The 24,217-nt window shown below is 33.0% G+C and overlaps 1 protein-coding gene across 1 annotated transcript; it reads left to right on the top strand.

Moving 5' to 3' along the window:
* The first annotated feature begins 358 nt into the window (after positions 1-358).
* Positions 359-22,909, top strand: Jhbp16 (Juvenile hormone binding protein 16). The gene is made up of 5 exons (XM_088233631.1): positions 359-835; positions 5,291-5,383; positions 12,631-12,778; positions 15,483-15,760; positions 22,313-22,909. Exons 1-5 carry the CDS (start codon positions 751-753, stop codon positions 22,462-22,464), a joined length of 756 nt encoding a protein of 251 aa, XP_088089757.1. The 5' UTR covers positions 359-750; the 3' UTR covers positions 22,465-22,909.
* The last annotated feature ends 1,308 nt before the right edge of the window (positions 22,910-24,217 follow it).

Here is a 24,217-nt window from a genome sequence, read left to right as displayed (position 1 = left end):
AAATGTGAGAAATGCCGTACATAAATAAATACATAAATTTGTTGTGCTAACGCAGTGCCATAACCATCGTTTTCTCATAGTGATACGGCGGTAAAGAGTTGAAAAAATACTTAAACGGGCAGAGTGATAATTCTTTAGTAATCACTTAAACCACTCAATGATAGGCCAGAAACTTAAAAAATGTATAGACCGTGTTGTTCCCTTTGAGTAAAACGACGGCATGTTATTTTAATGCGATTATCTTATTGATAATCTCTTTCTACAACGTGCGGCTCGCATAGTGTCCTAATATAAACCTCCTTACACCACAGTGGTACTTTCGTACTGTCACAATCAGCTGCTAGACGGAACGACCGCCATATTTGCGTAGAACGTATTTCAAATCGGTTGTGGCCGCCTGCGTCTGATTCGCCGGTTCGAATTAGTAATTCGTACGCACATTCTGATTTTTGACAAGTGATAATTCCGCATTTATAACATAAAACTTAGATAAAAAAAACAGTGTTTATTTATTTAAACCTTTTAAACGTGTTTTCACGATTTTTTTGTTGTTTTATGTATTATTTCGACTTAGACCTTCAAGTTAGACTGTTATTTTAATAATGTGTTAAGGTTGCAATAAAATCAATTTCATATCTTCAATATATTTCTATAACCTTGAGTTAACAAGAGCAGAAAAAAGGTTCAATAAATTACAAACAAGTGCTTTTCAATTCCAAAAGGATATATAAATATAGTTCAAAAATAAAAATGTTGAAAAATTTAAGTAATTTTATAAAGTTTTTAGTTTTGTGTATTTTTATAAGCCATGCAAATGCGCAATGGGATGAAATAAGTAAGTTTCTTTTTTTTACTTTTTATTTATAAATAATGTGTGTCCGCGCGGATGACGAATACAGTTCTGTATTTTAAAAAAACAAAAACAATATTCGTAATAATTATAACCAGAATTTTGGACGCCGCTCTCGGATAAAAATACTTAAACAGAAAATTGTATGGAGAAAAGTCCGCCTCGTAGTGTAACGATTGGTGCATTGACCTATCGTGCGGGAGGTCCCGGGCTTAATTCCTGGAAAGAATATCATGAAGTATTAGTTTTTTAAGGTGGGAAACCACCTTTAAAAATTATTGTAACTAGTGTAAAAGCCCTCAATTTTATTTATCCCTGGTCTGATACGTGAATCTAAAGACGGATCAGCTTACTTTCCTCTAACAGTTGATCAAGATACGTTGCATTTAATAATGTAGTGCACTATGAACTTCTCTTCTTTCTGACTTTTTATTAAGTTTTACAATAATTATAGGCACATTTATTAATATTAATACAAAAAATATTGAAAAATATGTTTTTATTGAAAATTTAGGTATGGATTCATATGGGGACAGTAGGCGTTTAGGTATGCAATTTTTCAAAGCAGCCTTTTTCTAAACATAGTGTTTTTTCACACTTTGTGCCTTTGCATGGCATACGACACAGCGAAATTGGGATGAAAGTTTCTTGGGAAAATGTCCATGTCCATCTAGAGCTAAGCTAGGTAGCACAGACGCCGACGGCCATCTTCTTAAGGCCAAACTTGGGCGACATTCACGCATGTCATGACGAGCAATGCTTCTTCAAAAATATAATTAGTCCACATTGTATTTGTCTCCATTAGCTAAATTATATAAACGACGTGCATTTGCTACTGCCATGTCCATTTCCCACTCAATGAATTTTTCAGACATTTTGGCAAGCGGTCTGACCTTGGACATGCGATCCGTAGATGATGCAGCGAGATCATTCTTAGCTAGATGCAAATTTCTTTTAATTTCTGTATATCTATTTCTAGATGTTGTCTTCGCCACATTGTCTAGACCTAAATCTTCGTCATACGACCAATAAAGCCTCTCTTTTGGATGTTTCTGATATCCTGTTAGTAACAGGATTCCCAAATAACCTTTTAACTCAGTTCGAGTCAGATAGTCAGTAATTTTGTTTAGCATATAGCTTTGAACCCTCATTTATTAGGTCAACTATATTAGTATCAAAAATCTTTTCGACTGACTTTAGTCCTTTTAGTGCGGCGATTGCGTTTTCTCGTTTACCTACGTGTATGTCTCTTGTAAGGTTAGGTGTTTCCAAATACTGTGGATTGCATTTCCTCCAACGTGGATGTTCCAAATCTATCAATCGGGGTCTCTTTTGTGACAGCACTTCCTCGTCACTGTTATCTCAATTACTTTCACTTTCATCTTCATCTGGCAATTGTGCAAATACCTGAACGCTTCCGGGTATATCATTCGGCATATTATCTCTATCTAGATCATCATCAGACCCTTCTTCATCACCTGTCAATGCGCTTGGTTCTGGAGGTATCACAACCAAATCATGTTCAGCCTGATCATTTTCCTCTAAGAGAATCGAAGTCAAGGCTTCCTCCAATCCTCGATAGCTTTTTGATGACCTGAACATTCTCTTACTCATCATTTTGTTGCTCAAAACTCGAAAAGAAATTCAATGAATAGCAAATAACTTATCACCAAATAAGCGTATGTATTATTTACTAACTACATACACACAATATTATTATGAAAGGGGAATGAAGAATCGTAAAAGATTTAATTGTAATACATTTACAACGTTTGTCGAGCTATTCATATCACAAATTTACTACACTTAGAGTTAAATTGTAGTATTAATGAGCCCATTGTCCCCAAACAAGGACGGCAATATAAAACTTGACGTAGAAATCGATATAGATTATTGATGGATGTTTTATAAGCAGGACATAGTTTGTACATGAGTTTCGTCTATGTTTTTAGTAAAATTTCGAAAAAAATAAATAAATTATCGTGAAAAAACAATGCTGGAGGCGTATAAAAAAAAAAAACAATGCAAACAATTACTTACCGGTAGACGCTGTTACTGCATTAAGGTTATCTGCGGATTGATGTCGAATTCGAACACATAACTATCATTTCTAGCACATTGTAATATCCAGTGACATCTATGCTAAAGGGAAAATAACAATTTTTCCACAATAAAAAGTGAAAAAAATAAATTAAAAGCTTAATAAGTGGTGTCCTCAGATAGATACAGAGGACGTTAATGGGTTAATCTATAAAACAAAATATTTCACAATTTGATGCGAATTAAAATTTGTAATTATTAACCTATTTACATTGAAAAATGACTAGATAGGTGCCACCGTTTTGTAGCAACAATTCACGGACAGGGTATACTTGTAATGCCATATTAAACAGACTTTATGAACTCAATTACTATTCCCACGTATCTGATATATTTAGTATAGGGTATTGTTCCTATAGAACAAACCTTTTGAACTTTTTCCAAGATGGTGAATGGTAATTGTATTTATTTATTTACGCATTTCATAATATATACAATTTTTCGTTCATATTACGTTATGCCAGAAGTTTATAATTAGATGAAAATAATGTACGTAACAATATTTTTAATATGTCTAAATGTTTGTAGACGGTCTAGATTTCCTCCCTCGGGCGTTATTTAGATCTAAATTTGTTGCTACAGAGAGAAAACATTTTTGAGAAGGAGGCATGGAAGTCTGAAATTCATGAAAAGTCATGAAAGAAGTATGAAATTTGACAATTTGTTAGCGGGCTTTTCCTAGTAGGTGAAATGGTTCAGCCGGATGAATCTCACCCACATGATAAAGATTTCAGTCTTACTTACAAAAGTCAACAGATTGACGAGTTGAAGAAATGTGTATGTTAACAACATAGGCAGAGCGGTGTATATGACACAGTGTGTAAAGTGGCTACTTGAACCAGCTAATGACATTTCATAATCCCTGTAAATGCCTAGACTTCCAAATTCCCTTCTCAAAAATGTTTTTCCTCCGTTGCAATGAATTTACATAATATTATCATTTTTATGTAATGTTGTGTTATACTTTGAATTAATAAATTAATTAAAAATATTTTTATACGTTTACCGGCATTACACAAAGTATGCACAATAATTGTCCTGGTGCCACAAGACAAAGAAATAAATGTATCTCTCGGGCGAATGTGTGATAAAAATATGAACGATAGGTGCGCTAATTTAATATCAAGATCATGCATTACGCCCGTCTGAGATAAGTACCATCTACGAAATCAAGAAAGGAGTGCCGCGTTGGTTTGGACATGTGGAGCGAATGGACAACAAAAAACGGCTAAAAAGATTTACGATGCGAATGTTGATGGATGCAGAAAACTAGGAAGATGAATAAACATGTTTGATCACCGTACCGATGAAGATACTTCAAATTTTCATACGAATACACACCTTTTTTGCACTAATAATTCTAATTTACATTTTGCACAATTGCATATATCTTTTTTTATAAAAACTAATTTTAGCATTGCATTTTTTAAACATTACTTTTCTCAGTGTGATTTGTTATTATTTTTGAAACTGACGTTGGTTTTTTGTCTTTTAAGTTCATTTATTAAAATTTATTTCAACACAGAAGGAAAACATTTTTGAGAAGGGATCTAAATGTTTAGGCATTTACAGGGCTTATGACCTGTCGTTGGCTGGTTTGAGTGGCCACTTTACACACTGTGTAACATTCATCATTCTGCCCATGTTTGAACATCCACGGCCAGTCTGCAAGCATTTGGACATACTCAAACATTGTTCTTTTATTAATGTTTTTTATCTGTTATTTTTTTTCATTTCTTAAAAAATTATTTTTATTTTTGAAAACGGTTTTTGAATTACTATTATTGTTTTTTTGTTGTTTTAAATAAAACCACATTCACAAATGTAAGATTTACATTACTTTTTTATGTTATTTTTTGGGTGTTTTCAATCACCTTTCTTATAGTATCTGGGACTACTGATGTTTTTTCCATTAAAACAGATAAAACTTCAGATTTTTATTTCAACTTAAAAAAAAAAAAATATGACGAAAGTGGATTTAGGTGTTTTATTTACGGATAAAATAGCTCATCGCGATAATTTTTACATTTTTAACATCTAAACGGTAAAATGTGGACTTTCGTGTTTTATCCTCTAAGGTAGATAAAATTATTTTTATTGTACTTGAAAAAAATATATGAAAACAGTTATTTGATAACCTTAGCCAGTAATCTATTATGGAAACTTTACTGGTCCATTAGAATTACGATTAATTTTTATACTCTAAAATGATGGGAATTTTACTTTATTTCTCTGAATAAAAGAAAATAAAATCAATAATAATAATTTCCGTTATATTTCTGTACTTTTTTTGTGCAGTAATCAATTGTTATGCATTTATTAATAATTGTTTTTTTTTAGGGAATCTACTATCACAGTGCCATAGAAATGACAAAAACTTTGACAACTGTATGAAAAGAGTTCTCAATCAGTTGCGACCTTACTTCAAGGGAGGTAAATATGTTTATTTGGAATATTTATATTTTATTTTTGATTTTGTGTATTTTATAAAGGTGACAGAATACAACGTAAGAGAATATTTCTTAGGTAATAAAATTACATGTTAGTTTTATTCCAATAATTAGAACCTAAATAATTTTTTTACGTATCAAAAGTATTAACTTTGCGATCAAAAATATTTAAAAATGACTTTAAATTAATTTATTTAAGAACATGTATCTTATGTATCTATTCTCACGGCCTCCACCTTCCATGGAATCATTTCTCTACAATACCGCAGAGTGTGTGCGGACCAACTACTGCTTTACAAAATTATGACAGGAATGGTTGACTGTACAGAGCTGCTTGGTTTAATAATAATACATGTGCCAGCCAGGATTTGTAGACGGTACCACCTGTTTCATGAACCAATAAGTAAAACATCGTATGTTAAAAACGCGTTTTTCGTAGGACTTTTTCAAAGTTCAATACAAAATTTTAAAATATTGATTACACAAACATCACTCTGTCAGATTTAAAATTTACACTAAAAATGTATTATATAACTTAGTAGACATTATAATAATAGATATGTACATCTTCCCTCCCCTCCTTATCCTCTCTTCAAGCATTCTTGTCCTTATCCCGCCCAATTTACAGTAACTTAATGTTCTTAAAATAAATATTTAAAAAATCTTCGATTATTGAGTACATGAAAATAACATTTTTATGTATAAATTGTATGTATTTATTTGATATGTAATATATTTTCTTAACTAACTTTGTATACTATGTGGAAATCTGTTATTAGTTCTGAGTTTATACACTATATATGTTTGTTTATTAAAAATATGTATGTAGAACTGTTGATTTCCCAAATAAAAATAAAATAAAACATGCACAGCGTTCTATATCATACTCCCAACTCCCAAGGAGTATGTAGCAGTAAACCTTGATTAGAAACAGGCATAAATATATGGGAGAACAATCCTCACACCAACGGATGATTCAAAAGATAAACATCGGTATGAAATGGGTGGTGAGTTTTGTACCATCCGTCGATAGGAGAAGTGCTCTCCCGAAACTGGAACTGTGTTCTTTTAAGAATAAACACTAATAACATCTAAAAAGAACGTTTTAATTTTTTCAACAATATTTTGAGTTTGTCCAAATTTTTGTACACAAGGACTGGATTCAACTCCCTAGGAAGCTGTTTATACCAACATATTACAACAGAGATGAAGAACATTTCAGTGTGTTAAGTGGCCACTTAAACCAGCCATCGACAGGTCATAAGCCCTGTAGTTGCCTAGACTTCTATATTACCTTCTCTTAAATGTTCTTCATCTCTGTTGTAATATGTTAATATAAACAGCTTCCCAGGGAGTTGAATCCAGTCCTTGTCTACGAAAATTTAGACAAACTCGAAATATTGTTGATAAATCCACCTGGTCCATGAAGAAGTATATAAATTGAAAAAATAACATTTTCAGGCGTTGCCTAGTATGTAGGTGAAATAATTCAATTAGATGAATCTCACCCGCATAAATAAAGGTTTCAGCTCTTTAACTTCACAAACATCAACTGATGAAAGAATTGAAGGAAGATAGATGTTTAAATGTGGGCAGAATGGTGAAATTTATCAAACAATTAGAATAGTTTTCAGAGACTAAATGTTTGATCTAGTTTGATACTAGTTTTTTGGAATATCCATCTCCTCCTCCCAAAAACTCTGCTACCTAGAGTATGCCGATGATGCGGTTATTATTGATGATTCAGTCGCGGATCTTCAGGCCACAGTAGATAGCTTAAATAGGTACTCCTAACGCATGGGTTTAAAATAGATACTGCAAAAACTCATGTACTGTATAACACTTTATGCTTTGATGCCCAAAATTCCCTGACTGTCAAACCAAGTCATCTAAAGGGTTGAAAGTTTCGAATACCCGGGAATATATATTTCGAATATATGGGAGTGTATATTTGTACATAAAAAAACACTTAAATAAAACTGTTCTTACAGTCCGTGTGATGAATGATATGTGATGTTATTTTATTGACTATCGATTTAAACTATTATGTTAATATATACATATAATATCCCCTCATACCAGCACTTTTGCTGTTTGGGAATATTTCGTACAAATAAAATATGTAATATTTAAAAACCTTGTATTTTGTCATAAATAAATCTAATCTTTATGTTACGGAAAATGGAAACTTTCAAAAAGAGTTGGGAGTGCGGCTAGGAATAGCAGGCGCCACATTCAACAGTATAAATGCTGTCGGGAGATCGAATATTTACTCAGTGAAAACTAAACGCCGCTTACTAAACGCCTACATAACACCTATTCTTCTCTATGGATGCAAATCATGCCACCTTCACTAGAGTTTAAAACAGCAAAATTCTGAGTTTTGAGAATAGGTGTCTCAGAAGAATCTTGGGTGAGCGGTGGTTTGACTTTGTGTAAGAGAACGGACGTAGCAAACTCTGGTGACAACTATCATCAAGAGGAAGCGATTCGATTGACTTGGCCATGTACTGCGGATGCCTCCTGAGAGCCTTAACCGCGCTTGCCTACTTTACACGGCATCAGGTTCTCGACGTCCTGGACGTCCACTGTAAATTGTTTGTAGGCAGTTCATGTCAGAACTACTGGATGAGAATCTAACTAAGGAGGATGCACGGGAGTTGGCAGCCGACCGAGATGCCTGGATGGAAACCAAATGTTCCGGGAGCGGACATAGAATGATGACGATGATGAAATTGTTTTATTTTTTACGTTACTAAAGTTGTATATTTTGACTCTGTGAAACCACAACTTCAAACTGTTTTTAGCTCCAAAAGATTTTTGGAACGTTGTAAGAACTTAGATGCCAAATTGTGTCAAGATGCCAATTAACATATTTCATGAATACAACAACTGACAAACATCTTCTCGATTTCGGATAATGTGTATAATGAAATTGATTTACGAAATATGTACCGCCAGTGATTTATCTTAATCACCATTATGGACGTCTTTGTAATTTCTTTTACGTAATCTCACACGTGTTTGTTTCACTATTATTCGAACAGACTGTATGACATAATCGAATGGCGGGCTATAACGAAAAATGATACTAGCCGACGTATTTGCAATCTTCAAACACTGTTATTCAAACACGTTTTTATTGGCAAACATGAGTATGCTAACGCTTCTTGTGTTTAAATAAACATTCATTTGTATCTTTCATTAAACATAGCTTTATGTCATTGGTCCTAAACAAATATTTGAAATCTCCTAATCATGAGAAGAGGGTTATAGAAGCTCCTATCTAAAAGCTTGATACTTAAAAATCTGGACCGCGATTATCAAGGCTATCTTCATATGTATATACCCAGACGGTATACTCAACTTCTATACTATCTATCAGGGGCGAACCGTGTATAGAAGCGATTATGCGCAGCTTACCATTATATTTGACTAAAGCTAGGGTTTCCTAGGACAGCGGTGACCGTATCTTAACGGCCGTAGTGAACGGTGATGCAGTGGACAGCCGTCGTTACGGTGACTAGAGAGTAGTTTCTTGGGAAAACGGTGTTGTTAAATGTTATCAACACCGTTTTCCTAGGAAACCACTTTCTAGTCACCGTTACGACGGCTGTCCACCGCATCACCGTTCACTACGGCCGTTAAGATACGGTCACCGCTGTCTTAGGAAACCCTAGCTTAACCATAAAAATGTTTTATTGTAACTTTAGTTACAGAAAAACAAATAAATAATTAACATTTATTTTAAATCATCTCCACAGTTTGTATTTTTATCCTAATTAAATATAAATTTTAATAAAGCGCGCCCAGCGCTTTGGGTGAGCCAAGAAACTAGCCGATTATTCCAGTTTATTTTTTCATACAAATAAGTAGGATCAAAGCACCAATGAATGACCATTTAAGGTTCAGCTTATTGTGAAATCCACATTAAAATTTTGAATTTCATTATTTAAGCGTTCAAAATAAAAGAAAACAATAAAAAACACATTAATTTTTCAAAGTACTTTTAATTTTTTATTGAAATACCGTATGATTTTTTTTCTTTAAAAAATCTCCAAATGGACTTCAATTTTTTTATAATCGAAGATACCAATAAATCTTACCACTACCAAAAGGTAGATAAAAAGCCAAACTCATTCACAGAAATAAAAACATATTTGGGGAAAACATCATTTTAACATTTTTAAAAGAATGGGTAATGTGGCCTCATATTTAAATTCTCAGTTTAAAAAAATTTGGGCTGTACTACTACTACTACCATCACGCCATTTCCCCGTATAGGTAGGCAGAGAGAATGGACCGCCACACACGTCTATCCTGGCATACATTCCAAGCTTCTTGCACATTCATACATCTTGTCATACATGCCCTTCGGTTCTGTCTGCTATTGACATAACCAAGCTTAAGATTTTGCTTTATCTGATTATGCCTCGTCTTTCTTGGTCGTCCTCGTCTCACGTTACCGTTCATTTTCGAGATATATACTTGTTTTACCATGCTTTCGTCGTCCATTTCGTCTCTTTGACCAAACCATCTCTGAGACCCTTTCTTAATCTTATCAATTATACTTGACTCAGATTTACACTCTCGCCTGATTTTATCTTTCACACGACATGGCACACAAAGAATTAATAAACATAAAAAACTTACAATATGCAAACAGGCATTGACAAAGAAAAATATAACATTGTGAATGTATGCGACATTTACATGCAAAAGTTGCAAACATGTAGAAGCAATATTGTTAAAAGACGAGTTTGTAAAAACAATGTCATTATCATTTTAAATAGTTAAAATTAAGCAAAGTTGCTTGTAAATATCGACGGATAGACTGTTGAGCTATAGTTATGTTTTTACACCAACCTTCAAATCTTCATAATACCCGTGGAATATGTTCTTTTGGTGGAGCGAAGAAACTTTTGCAATTATAGGAAAATATCAGGTTTTTTTACATTTTGAATGTACATAATTAAGGTCTATGAAGTACTGTCCAGTAAAAAAAAAATCTGCTAATAATTAGTAGCATTTGGAAATATTTGTAATTTTGAATTCCCGAAAAAACGGTAATTTCATTCGCTACGCCCCTAATACGCTACGATTCATGTTCATTTGTTCCTGTTCATTCAAATTTGTTTAGAACATTGTCACAAATCTTGACGTCACAACTGTCAAGGCCAAACATGTTGCATTTTTTGGCGAAGTATTTTTTTGATATTGTTAATAAATCTACGTATGAAAACATTTCTCTACAAAATCCTTGTAGGTTTTGAAAAAAATATATATTCTTAGTCCATTTCATATATTTTTATAGGTATTCATAGTAGGTATGTGATATTCCCCTATTCCTATTTAGACAAGTCAAAAGATTCTAGTTTTATCAATAAGGAAGTTTGTTGTTTTTTTTAGTTGTGTTAATAGACTATTAAACTAAACCAATTAATTTTTTTTTATTTGTGAAATTATTTCGCGTGTGACTTCTCAAGTTCTCTTCCGCTTCTGCTCGGTCAGTTCTGCCGATCGGTCCGTTGACGGTTAGTAAACCGAAAATCTTCCACAACTCTCTTATCATTGGTTGATTCATAGTAACGTCGTTCGAAGTAGTTATTTTTTATTTAAATATTTTGTGACATTTTTTTCGTACATTTTCAATCAATTTTACCATATAATTTAATGCTCTTATTTTTACCGCGCGTAAGAAAATATTTTTGTTTCCAATTTCCCGTAGGGCTGAAGTTCCTTATTGGCGATGATGCTAAAACACGTTCTAGACCTAGAATTTGTTGAAGAGCAACGAATTAAATTACCTAGATGGCGCAACTGAAAATGCGGAAATTGATGTGGGGCCGCTTTGCAAGCAGGTGGCTCCAATTCTACCTTCTCTTCTAGTCGTAATGTAATTTAATATTGAATGGGACTAATATACAGGGTGGCTGGAGAAGTGACGTCTAAAGGGAAAATGTATGTGCGTCAAATTAAGGGGTATTTAAATCACCCCCATGTATGTTCCGTGATTTTGCGTAGTTTTCGATTTATGATTTTATTGACGAGTTTTTGAAAATTTTCGACTAGGTCGTTTTTTGTTTTTAATTTTTGGAAGGTTTTTCCAAGATTTTCTTTATTACTCATTTTCTCTAAATGTTTGTTTCACGCGTAAAATAATCAGCTTCGTAACATCAATGGAAGCTACAAAAGTTTTGACCTAAAATACAGAATTTAAGTTCGAGCTAGTCAGACTTTTACTTTCAACTAAAAATTAAAAATCTAAATAGGCAATATCTCAGTAACTTTGAAAATTGCGCTAGACAAAACTTTTGTAATTACACAAATAAATCGGTACTAAGGCTTTTATTCGCTGAAATCAGCCTTCAAAGATACTGAGGTGGAAAATTCCTCACGATAATTATGATAGAAATAGTGAAACCTAACAAAAAATAACTGTTAGAGATAAAATGGCGATAGGGGTAGCAGTTAACACAATTTTAAAAAGGCTGGAAAATTTCGGTGAAAACTTTTCGAAAACTACGCAAAATCGGGGAGCATACATGGCTATGATTCAGATACCCCCCCTTCAATATGAGACACCTAAATTTTTCATTTAGGCGTCACTTCTCCGGCCACTCTGTATATGTCGCCGCCCAATAGTTATATCCACTGAACTGAGCGACTAGGCTTCTCATTAAATGCCGGCATTCAACTGAGTGGCTAGGCCGTTCATATTGAATAATCGTTTCACGAAAGGTCGCTTAGCATCGTTAATTGAAATAAAACAATATTAATCATTTTACTTATTTTTAAATGTGAAGTTACGTTAGATAAGGATAAATTGGGTTAAGTTCAATAATAAAAAAGCGTTTTTTACTTAACTTAATCCTTAATTTAACTTAATAATTAATCCTAAACTAAACTTAATGCGTTAAGAAAAATCTTTTTTAATTATTATTAAACTTTACCCAACCTATCCTAACGTTACCCGGCGGCTTTTAATTCGTCTGTTTTAAATGGGTTGGCTTCCAACAAGCCATCACTTGAACGTTGAATTATCTTAATTCATTCAACGAACAGCCCAGGCATTTAAATGAATGCCAGCATTTAATGAACAACCAAGCCGCTATGTTGAGTGGCTTATTTAACTTTTTGGCTGCGACATGTATTAAAAAGAAAACAGGCAAAATAGTGAAATTTTAAAAATGTACATTTTTTAAATTTAATTAACACGCATTTTTTTAGGTATTCCAGAGATAGGGATTCCTTCATTCGACCCCCACTTTGCTACTCTAGTAGAGCAGAGAAGAGGAGTACCTAACGCTAACTATTATCTGAGGCTTACCGATGTCTACGAATTAGGGTGGACTATCTCCAAAATTACCAAATTCAAGTAAGTCTCATATTAAAACTAAAAATAAGAATGCATTTTAATGTTTTATGAGGCTTTATAGAATAGTGCACAATGCACACCTAAGCTTAATATAAATATTACGTTTTTATGGTTTACTCAAATAATTAAAATTCGCAGCTTTTTATTTTGCCAAAAAAAACTGTGTTAACTATTTTCATTTGATTAACACATAGAATTATAGAAAAAAAAATGTTTGTGGAATAGTAAATTGTACTTTTTAGTAATTTTTTAGTGATTTTTTTAAAATATTTTTTTTTATCCTCAAATTATTTATATTTTAATAAATACAAAAAATATATCAATCAAATATTATTTTTGTGAAACAGTATTTGTGTATATTTTAATGTTTTTAATTAAGTGTAAAGGTATAATTACTTTGAAAAAAAATGTAATGCTGCAAATGATGTGTTAAACTGGGTTTTTCAAGGTCATTCCACGAAACTTTAGGATAACATTTTCTGTTGTGTGATAATTTTTTGAAAAGTCGCATTTTTAGATTTTTCAAGAACGATTAATAACGTGTTTGACCAACAAAATGATACGCGCCGGACTCGGACTAGGGAAGCGGCTGGGTAGGGGTTCTTGGAACGTTAAACCTCCTAACCCCTCTCATTCCTTACCCCCATCCCCTCACATTCTGTAACATATCGCCAAATATTAATAACCTAATTTTAGCGCATGTTCGGACATGGTGGTGTTTGCATCTTCTTTGACTCTGCCTGTAATTTGTGTATTATTTCGTAAATAATACTAAGCATTATTTCGGCCTCGTGGTGATGATCAGCGTGTTTGCCTGCCACGCAAGAGGTTCGATTTTCGACATGGTTGATATGAAATATTTATTTAAAAAGGTGTTTTCACTCCAGAATATTTCATAGTCCCTGGACTGGTACCTGAAGAATAAGACTGATCATATTACCTTCATGTAACAAAAATAATCAAGATACACTGCAATTTGTGTACCAATGCAAAGCCTTATGCACCATAAGGTGCGAAAAGGGAACGATGATGAGTAATAGCATAGTTTATGAAAAAAAAATTCTAATAAAATAAATAAAACAACTTTGTTTTTAACCACTAATTTTTATTTTTCACCGACCGGTTTCAAAGAAAACAAGCTTCTTTGTCAAGGTTTACGTAACTAATGAATTGATTCCTTTTTATTTTATTTCTATCATGTTCACTAAATACTACACGTGGACCCAATAAATCAAGTGGTTTTTTCTTACACGAGTGATAATTTGATTTCATTATTTTCGACCGATTCGATTTAAGTAAGACCGGAGAGGACTAAAAGAAATATTGTTTGTTTGGTTATTAATTATTGTTTTCTTATTATGAATCGGTTTTTTAATTTCTAAGATTTCTAAGTTGTCTAATTTTAGTATTCTATTTTTAACATGAAGTACTTTTAATGCAGTGTCTTTATTGAAGTTATGATTATTTTTTTTAAAGTTGAGGAAGGTTTCTCCAAAGTTTTGCGGTCTGGTCACGAAAGACCGCATATATTCGTATGTATTTTGTTTGTTTTTGCGAGACTACACAAAGGATCTATGCATGTATAATATAAAATTAATTTATTTCGTTTAAATGTACCAAATATTTTTTTTTCTTCATTAAATACATATAAGATTTTAATTCAATTCAGTTCATTTACAAAAATATATTCAATACGTACATATTATAAAAAAGAAGAAAAAAATACACGAAAGAGACTCGTGTCAAAGTAGTAGAAGAATGCTGCTCCAGAAAACCGCTTCGGATACATGGAACAGATCAATATCCAGAGCGATGTTGTTCAGCATAGCGGTAGCCCTTCCAACAGGCATAACCACAGGCAGGTTGGTCCTGAATATCGGAATATGAAACAATCTATGCTGACGCTGTCTTAGGTAATTATTAGGAACATACAAACCAATGCTCATCATAATTTCAGAATTATCGATCATACCGCGCAACAATCGATAAAAATGTGTAGTCAAATACACATTCCTTCTAGTCTCTAAACTGTTGTAGCCAAGCGCACCCTCGAGAAACTCGGTCGGGTAGAGCCAAGGATAATACCCGCACTCTCTCGTGTAGAGGTATCTCAGAAACTGCTTTTGGATTTTCTCTATCATAAGAAAGTACTTCATTTCATGTGGCTCTCTAATCATCGAGCCACTCTCGAGTCTACTTCGCACCAAGGAGTTGTAAAGAGTTCTCAATAAGCGGGTATTTTCGAAAACCCTGGCAGTACGCAGAACAAATCCTATCATCTTCAATGCATTACCACTGATTGTCTCTATGTGTTCATGAAATGTCAGAGTGCTCACAAATCTAACACCTAGATCCTTAACATTCGATGTTCGTATCAGATTCTGGTCATTCATTTTGTAGCGAAAAAAAAGAGCTTTTTGGGCATAGGTTTTATCATATAATTAACAAGTGTATAATAATTGGAAATATTTTTATTATATGTATAAAATGTACTAAGTACCGAACTCGGAAGGACACACAGGAACACCTCAGCCGATAAAAAGTGTCTGGATGCTACCTGTGCACTCCATATGCTCCAACTATGGATTCGGAATGATAATGATGATGATGATAACATAGCAGACATAATTAAATCATAAATACATTTGATTTCCTGAAAAGTAAAGTTTAAAATACAATCTATAATGAAAATGATTTATTTCAGGACTGATTGGGACAACAATCGTATAATCTACACACAATATTTCCCTGAAAAGACCCTTCTGGGAGACTACAACCTGAAGGCCGACGCTCTGGGAACTACGCTCAGTAGGAGCGGAAATTGGAACCTCACTCTTTACGACTACGCGCAGACTACTACCATCACAAGAGGAGAGCCAGGGCCTGATGGAAGCCGAGCAATCGACGTTAAGGTGGTTATAGACAAAATAGGGAATATGCAGATCCACGTGTCTAATATACTCAATGGAATTAATCTACTCGGTAAGATTATCTGTATTTCTCATTGATATTTATTGGAAAAACACTGTGCTTGTTAATGATATTGATAGATTTTTCGTTAATGGCTAATGAGGAATTTCTGTGCTACGGGAAATTGAATATATTTTTTTATTTCTTACACGCGGTAAAAATTAGAGCATTTAATTATATGACAGGCACAGGTGCCGTGGCCGGGGTCAACTGTGAAACTGGCGTCGCTGGTTTGATTCCAGCCAGTTGCAGAACCTTTTTACAAATGGTATTCAAAGGAAAAAAATGTTTTTTTTTTGAACACCATTTTATGAAAAGGACTTAAACTATATTGTTATGGTTTTTGTTGCAATCAATTTAGTGTAAAGTTTTCGCAAACCAAGTTTTATAAAATTTCCATTGAAAATAAACGTAAAAAAGGCATTTTTCAATAAAAAATTATAAAAGCACCATCAAGGAATAATTAATTTCATATTTTCATTTCGAATTACTTTAGAGCGCTGTCTCTCATATCAGGCATGTTAGGTGTCACTCTATGTCCTACGGTTTTTGCTTTTGACCTTATAAAGCTCAGTCGAAATCGAATGAGGGTTATCACTAGAGCCCGCCCAGGGCACTGCAGATTGAACAAACACCGCGCTAGAATGAACCTTTCCGAAACTTACTTTTAGATGTAGGTTCTGCAGTGCAGATGAGGAAACACCTATACACATTCTATGTGAGTGTGATGTTTTACATCATAAAATATGCCTTATCCTCGGACGACCACTGGTTAAACCTGAGGATGTTAAAGATCTCGCCCCCTACCCAATAGCCCGATACTTTACGGATCTGAGCATGGAGGGGAAGATTTAGCAAAATGTAAACTCTCGCCTTCCACACAATGGCCAGGCTCTTTATAGACCTGCGCTTGGAGGGCGAGAACTATTCACGGGGACCCGTCACAATAGATCTTCACATATTGCAGTGACGTCAGAAGCTTACATAGCACTGACCCCCACCTCTAATAATAAGAACAATAAGAACTTGAAACACCGACATAATAGTGTATATGAATATATTCAATTCGAACTTAATGCAATAATCGATATCAAACCTTCGAGTGTGTTCATTATTTAATCTATACAGGAGTATATGCTTAAATTCAGCAATAACAAAGCATTACCGGGTTCAGCTCGTAATATATATTGGCGGTTCATATAACAATTGTATTTTTATTTTATTTTATTTCATTGGAAAGCCAACAGACATTTATAAATTTATAAGATACAATTATACCATAAATACATATCATAAAGTCCAATTAGAGGCTTCCTCATAATATTTTTATTGTAAATGTTATCACATAAAAATTAAACATAACATAAAATAAATAAATAAATGTAAATTTTATGCATATTATTCAAAATATATCTACTTTTGAATATTGGTCATACAGTTGCACATTATAATATATAATACAAATATAATTGACCATACAGTGTACATTTATAATGTGCCTACATAGAGAAAACTGCACATAACCTGCATAATATAGGCTGCGGATTCAAGGCGCAACGTCATAACTTGAATTATTTGTTGAAATTTCACTTTTAAAGGAAGTTAAAGATATGTTATTAATATCAATACAATTTAATTTCTGATTACACATATTGCAGGTTCTATTTACAAATGAATTTTGAAAAGATTTAGTGGAACATTTAGAAATTTTAAAAAGAGATTGGTTTCTGGTCTGCGTTACTGGGACTCTAAAATTAATAAGTGATAGAATCTTGGGGCACTCTATTATGTTATTCAAAGTTTTATACATAAAAGTGGCGTCAGCTATGTTCCTTCGAGTTTGGAGAGTTTGGAGTTTAGGTAAATTTGTAGATTCATCTGGACCTGTATTCTGAGTCAACCGTCTAAAATTGCAATAAGATATACATTTTGATTGTATAGATTTAATTCGGTTAATGTATTTTTTGTATTGAGGGCTCCAAGCGGGAGATGCGAGTTCTAATTGACTTCGAACAAATGTAAAGTAAAGAGTTCCAAGAGTGCACGCATGATTGAATTCTCTCCCTATACGGAAGAGGAAACCTAACATTTGGTATGATTTTTTCACAATTGAGTTGACGTGTGCCTCAAACGTTAACTTATTGTCAAGTAGAACCCCGAGATCCAGCATCTCATTAACTTTAGTAAGTACTTGATAGTCAAGGCAATAATAATGGATGATTTTAAAGTTGTTCCTTGAAAATGTGAGCACAGAGCATTTTTTAATATTCAATTTTAGTAAGTTTTGTTTACAATATAAATTTAATCTATCGAAATCTTCTTAAACAAAGTTAGTGCTACAAACATCCAGAATATTTTTTTAATTATCAATAGCGAATTACGCGAAAGTAGAATGTGCGTAAGTCGAGGGCTTACTGTATTAAGATTCGCATACAACGCGACAAGGATATTTTACCACGGGTGGTTCGGAGGAGGGGGAGGGGTTTCTCAGAAAACCTTCCTAAAGTTTATAAATATTTTTCATTGAACATAAATCCGTCATTTTTTTACTTTCACAATAATACATCCGAGTAGTTTAAATGACATTGAAAACTTGAATTGATTATAACTTTATGCTCTGATTCGGCCTACCAGTTCTACGCAATAATACATTATTATTATTTTATGCTTGAAAGTAACCGGCCTTTGCCTTGTTCATTTCGGCTCTAACATAGTCGGAATAATAGGCGCGCGTGCGTGCATGTATGGATGTAGAGGAAGCGAGATCTGTATGGTATAAAATGAAATTTGTAAAATTTACTATTCAAACTCTTTATTAATGCTCCTCCAAAAATCCTATGAAATAGCCTTCTTTTATTTATTTATTTATTTATTAATGAAAACCATTCAGTCTTTATATAAAAAACAAGGTACAAAAGAACAATTTTAAAAAGTAAGACCAATTACAGATTTCACACTGATGAATGCAGGAGGAGAGGGGAAAAAATAATTTAATTCTAAAAAGTAAAAATAAAAATATTACATTAAAAGTTTATAATCTTCTCCATACTTCTCTTCTCTTATCCAATTATAGACAGAATGCATATTTATAGCGAACTTTTAATAATTTTAATCTGATTATAAAATCATTAAACATCTATTTATTTGACTTGCGGCGTTTGCTTTCGAAATAATTTTGTAGCTTTTTTATTTTATTTAGATCATTGTTTATTTTATGTTTGAGAATTTGCTTTAACTAACTGTGGTGCTACTTCAGAAAACCTCTAATTGAGTTATGTGTATTTTTTATTTTGTTTTGTTTTTTATACATGATAATTGTAGCTGTTGGTTATCCGAATAAAGAAAAAAAAATTCTGTATCCTTCCTAGAATTATTTAAAAAAATATATAGTTTAAAGAAAATATTAGCGTTTTTAAAGTTTACCCGAGTATTTGAATTAAGGTGACCATTTTTAACGAGTTGTAAATAACTCACTACTAGAAACAAGAAATCAAGTTTGGGTAGAGTGAGGTTCGAACCTTGCACCTCTGATCCGCGAGTCCGCAACACTAGCCACACGACCACAACCGTTTTCATTTTTATTGTTTTGTTTCTTTACTACTCTTCATTAATAGCAACAAAAAAATGAACACACTGTAACAAGAGCAAAATAAGAGAGTAGCTCATTCTAAGATTGACTCGATCAAAAGTTTAAATATGAATAGTTATTAAACTATTTTATGTGTTAATATTTTGTTTATTTGTATGTTTATGACTGATCTTTCTGGCCGTTAATTACGAGTATATATGTAAATTCATTGTTTTTTTATAAATTAAGCTAATATTATAAAAAATGGTATAAATGTAAATCTCCACCAACAACTTGGAGGTATTTCTGATACTTGCAAAACTAAAAAAATAATTAATTGAAAGTGTACAAATCTATATAAATGTAAAAAATGGGAATTTAAATTGTAAACATGTTAAAAATGTGAATAGAAAAATTGTCGAATTGTGCCACAAATTATGCTAACGATTTTTATATTATCGCATTTTATTTATTTTTAGCAATTCCATAATATAACATAATCGTTGTTTTTTCAAGGCAATGTTATTTTGTTTTCTATTATTACTAAAATACATGTTTTACCTTGAATCTTTAAGTCACGAAACTTTTATTCAGTAATTAAAGTCATTTAAATGTTTATTTTATCTCAAGAACGCAATCGAAAATTTTGCGCTTGTAAAAGATGAATAAAAAACAACAGGTTTTATCACTGGAGTGTTTTAAATAGAATTAACTTAATACGTTAAGTTACGGATTAGTTATTAAGTTAAATTGAGGATGAAGTGTAAAAATGTTTTTTTATTATTAATATTAAACTTAACCCAACCTATCCTATCCTAACCTGACTTCACATAACAAAGTAAATAAAACGGTTGTTATTGTTGTATTAAAATTAAAAAGGCTAAGTGACGTTTAACCCTTTTGTTAAACGTTCAATCAATGAACGGCCTTGCGGCCGGCGTTTAATGAACAGCCTTGCCGTTAAGTTGAGTGGCTTATTTAACTATTTGGTGGCGATATATACAACTGTGATAAGAAAATAAAGTGATTTTTTATTAAATACGCGGGCTCTTTAATTCTAAAAAATCTTTTGTTTAGGTTGGTAGCACTGTCATTTACATGTGTGTCAAATTTCATGTGGATATCTGCATTTGTCTAATAGTTACGCACGTGTTTTGTGAACAACTCAAAGTTAATTTGGTAAAAGTTAAAATGTGTTTTTTACAATGTCTGACTTTTTTGGCCAAAAACATTGCATTAATTTAATTTGCTGAGTGAGTTTCCGCTGCAGAAACGTTGAGAATATTACGGAAGGCTTTTGGTGATCAGGATATGACACAAAAAATATTTAAAGTAGTATAAACAATTTTAAGAAGGCAGAAAAGGCGTTGAAGACAAAAAACGCCCTGGATGACCATCAACATCAACTGATGAACAATCAATTGACAATAAGTGACCTCCAGTCCACCATTTTGAAAAATGTCTTGTGCCTGAAAAGAGTGAAATCTTGTTAGGAGCCAAAAATCACATTTTCGGAAAAACAGCGTTTTATTGAAGTCTGTGAAACAATGCTTTCTGATTACCAGGATAATATGAAATGCATGATAACTGGACATGAGACTTAGATCTATTTATACGACCCAGAAACAACCGAACAATCAAACGAATACCGTACAAAAAGTGAGTCAAGACGTTCGAAAATCGTTAAAAAATCAAAATAATGTGTTCAGTTTTCTTCGATTATCGTGGTGTGGTGCATTATGAATTCCTTCTGCTGGGCCAAACTGTTAATAAGGAATATTATTTGAGCGTTATGCAATATTTACGTGAAGCTATTCGCAAAAATAGACCAGAATTATGGGCAAAAATTCTTGGTTTTTGCACCACGATAGTGCACTATCTCACACTGCATCGGGGCTTCGAGACCATTTTGCCAAAAATTCAACTGTAAATTCAACCGTAGTATTTGCCTTATTTTGTACCGTGTGATTTCTGGCTATTCCATGAGCTTAATAGACCGCTCCGGGGAAAACGTTTTGACACGATTGTGGAGGTAAAAAACTAAATCGCTTAGCGCTTTAAAAACCATTAATAGTTGTTTAGAGGATTAGAAAAAACGTTAGCCTAAGTGAATTGCATCAGCGGGGCAGTACTTTGAAGGCGATGTAATAGATTAAAAAGAGTAAATAAAGTTTTTAAAAGATACAAACAATTGCACCTAATTTTTTTTATTACAGTGTTATGTGACACAGTTTTAATGCTTTAGAAACAATTGACTTCTTTTTTCTGTGCCATATCAGGTCCCCCAGACGTTGGCGACCACTCTAGAGTAGGCATTCCGGTCCTATGCCAACTGGAGCTTCGCCTTAACCCCGCGCCCACTTCCATTCAGTTGCGGATGTTTCTCGGCCAGGACATCTGTAGCCTTCCAACTCCACGCTTTCCCTCGATCTTCCTCATCATGATTAACTGCAGAAGCGCATATTTGCATCCGCGAATAGTATGGCTCAGATACGCGAGTTTTCTCTGTTTTATCGAGGACGGTAGTTTTTTTCGGCACTGGCTCGTCTCAGCACCTCCACGATGGTCACTAAATATGTCCACAGGATTTTCAGCATTCTCCGGTGAAGCCACATTTCAAAAGCCTCTAATCAGTTTATGGAGTTCACCTCGAGAGTCCATGTTTCAACCCCGTAGTACAGTTTTGATCACACATAGCACTTGACCATCCTCTGTCTTAGTTTTAAATTAAGACTATCACTTCAGAATAATAATTTCATGCCATTGAATGCTGATTGTGCTATCTCTATTCTGCATCTAATTTCCCTATCTTTGTCTCAATCAGAAGTGATTTGACTGCGGAGGTATTTAAAGTTAATAATTGACACACTGTGTTTTTACTTATGATTAATTACAGTTTTTTTTACTAGCATATTTAAAATATAACTATCGCATATAATTTCCTTTTTGCTTATGACTGCAGAATATATACTTACATATTTTGTTTTATTTTTCAGAGAACATATTGGACAGCATCATTAACGCGGCATGGAGACCAGGTTTCGTTTTCATAAAACCTCTCATCAATGACTTGGTCAGCACTGCCTTCACAAAGATATGGGGAGATGCTTTTAAAGACTTTCCTCTCGAGAACATCATACCAGAATAAAATTGTATGCAAAATTATACTGCTGCAAAACTTCACTAAAATCAACAGACGTAGGATGAGAAAAATTGAGACTTATAATCATCTCTTCACTTGAAAACTCAATATTTTTTACCCTTATTATACATCAAAATCTTCTCTAAATATTTTGAGGTAGTTTTTACACAAATTTTCAGTGGTTTTTGGAAAAATTTGCCGTGTTTAAAGCAAATAACGCTAGCCAGGAGGTTTATCCTGCAGAATATGTTATCTAACGACAGTTTGTCTTACAATAGTCTCAGGCGCTGTCGGGGTCCAGGCCCCGATTAAAATGAGAAGTAAACAGAGTTATCTTCGACCGTCCACAAAGAAAAAAAAATATTTTTGAACGATAATGAGAATATTTGCATGAACATTTAAAGTATCTTTATCGGTAACCTAGAATTGATCATGTTTAAAAGAAAAAAAATTATGCATATTTGCTTTTCATACAGAAAACTTAATTTAACTTTATAGATAAAATTGAAGATAAATGTTTACTTCCTTCTAAGAAGTTAAAGATGAAATCTTTTTTTCTATATGAAAATTATAATTTTCAAACAATTAAAAAAAATAATACTTTAAATGGCTCTTCCGTAAAATTGCTACATGTAACTTTTCCATTCCAGCGTCGATATCATCATCATTCCCTTTCCACATCTATTGGTGCATAGGGCACTGCATTGGTACACCAATCGCAGCGAATCTTGATCATTTTTTTGTTTCATGAAGGTAAGATGTTCAGCTTTGCTTCAGCTACCAGTCCAGGGATTATCTTTATATATATAATTTTTTTTTGCACCACAACAGGCCAAGAGGCCCAATTACAGTGTTGAATTACAATACAGAACACCCAGGAGAGTAAACAAATTTTATTTTGCTGTTCTCACCGGGAATCGAACCAGGAACCTTTCGTGCTTAAGTCAAGTGACTTAACTACTACACTCAATAACTCAATCACAAATAACTATCGACGTGCTAATAACCGACGTGATAACAATTTCTCACCATGGATGTTTATCTAATTAGCGATCTCAATGGAATATCTGTGAATATCTTATATTAAATGTCAAAATATTTACGTTTCACAACGTATTATCCTGCTGTGCAATCACATATTTGAACTTCACCAGTGTAAATATGGAAAATATTAAAAAACTGCTATTTTATTTATTTATTTATTATTTATCATGCTATTGATTGCATTTAGTCGGTGGTTGGCAAGCCAAATGTCAAAAAAACCAGTCGTATGGTCATTGTAATTTAATTGTCACTTTTTTGTAAGAGATACTCATTACGATTTTGCAAATGCAATATATTGTATTATTTTTTAGTAAACGCCAATTTTTCGTCAATGAACTGTATTTACTTTCAAGGAAAACAAAAATCAAACAGACTTGGAGATTACATACGCGTTGACTTATGACTGCGATAACTTAACCATGTTTATTATTGTTCATTCTGATCGCTCAAATGCTTAGCATGTTTTTAAGCACGTCGATAGTTATTTGTGATTGAGCTACTGCAATAAGAAAATATTACATGCTACGAATACGGATAAAAATATATGAAAATTATAAAGAATAACTAATTGTATTTTCAAAATCCATAGGATATTGTGGAGAGATGTTTTCATACATAAATGTAAAAAGAAATTGAATGAAAATACGTTCGTTGAAAAACGCGTCGTGATTGAGCTTGGTTGTTGTGACGTCAAGATTCATGATATTGTTTTACA

The sequence above is a fragment of the Micrasema longulum genome, unplaced genomic scaffold (genome assembly GCF_059751315.1).
Source record: "Micrasema longulum isolate JH-2025_06_02 unplaced genomic scaffold, ASM5975131v1 h1tg001135l, whole genome shotgun sequence".
NCBI lineage: Eukaryota > Metazoa > Arthropoda > Insecta > Trichoptera > Brachycentridae > Micrasema > Micrasema longulum.
This window is presented reverse-complemented; position numbering and strand designations above follow the sequence as displayed.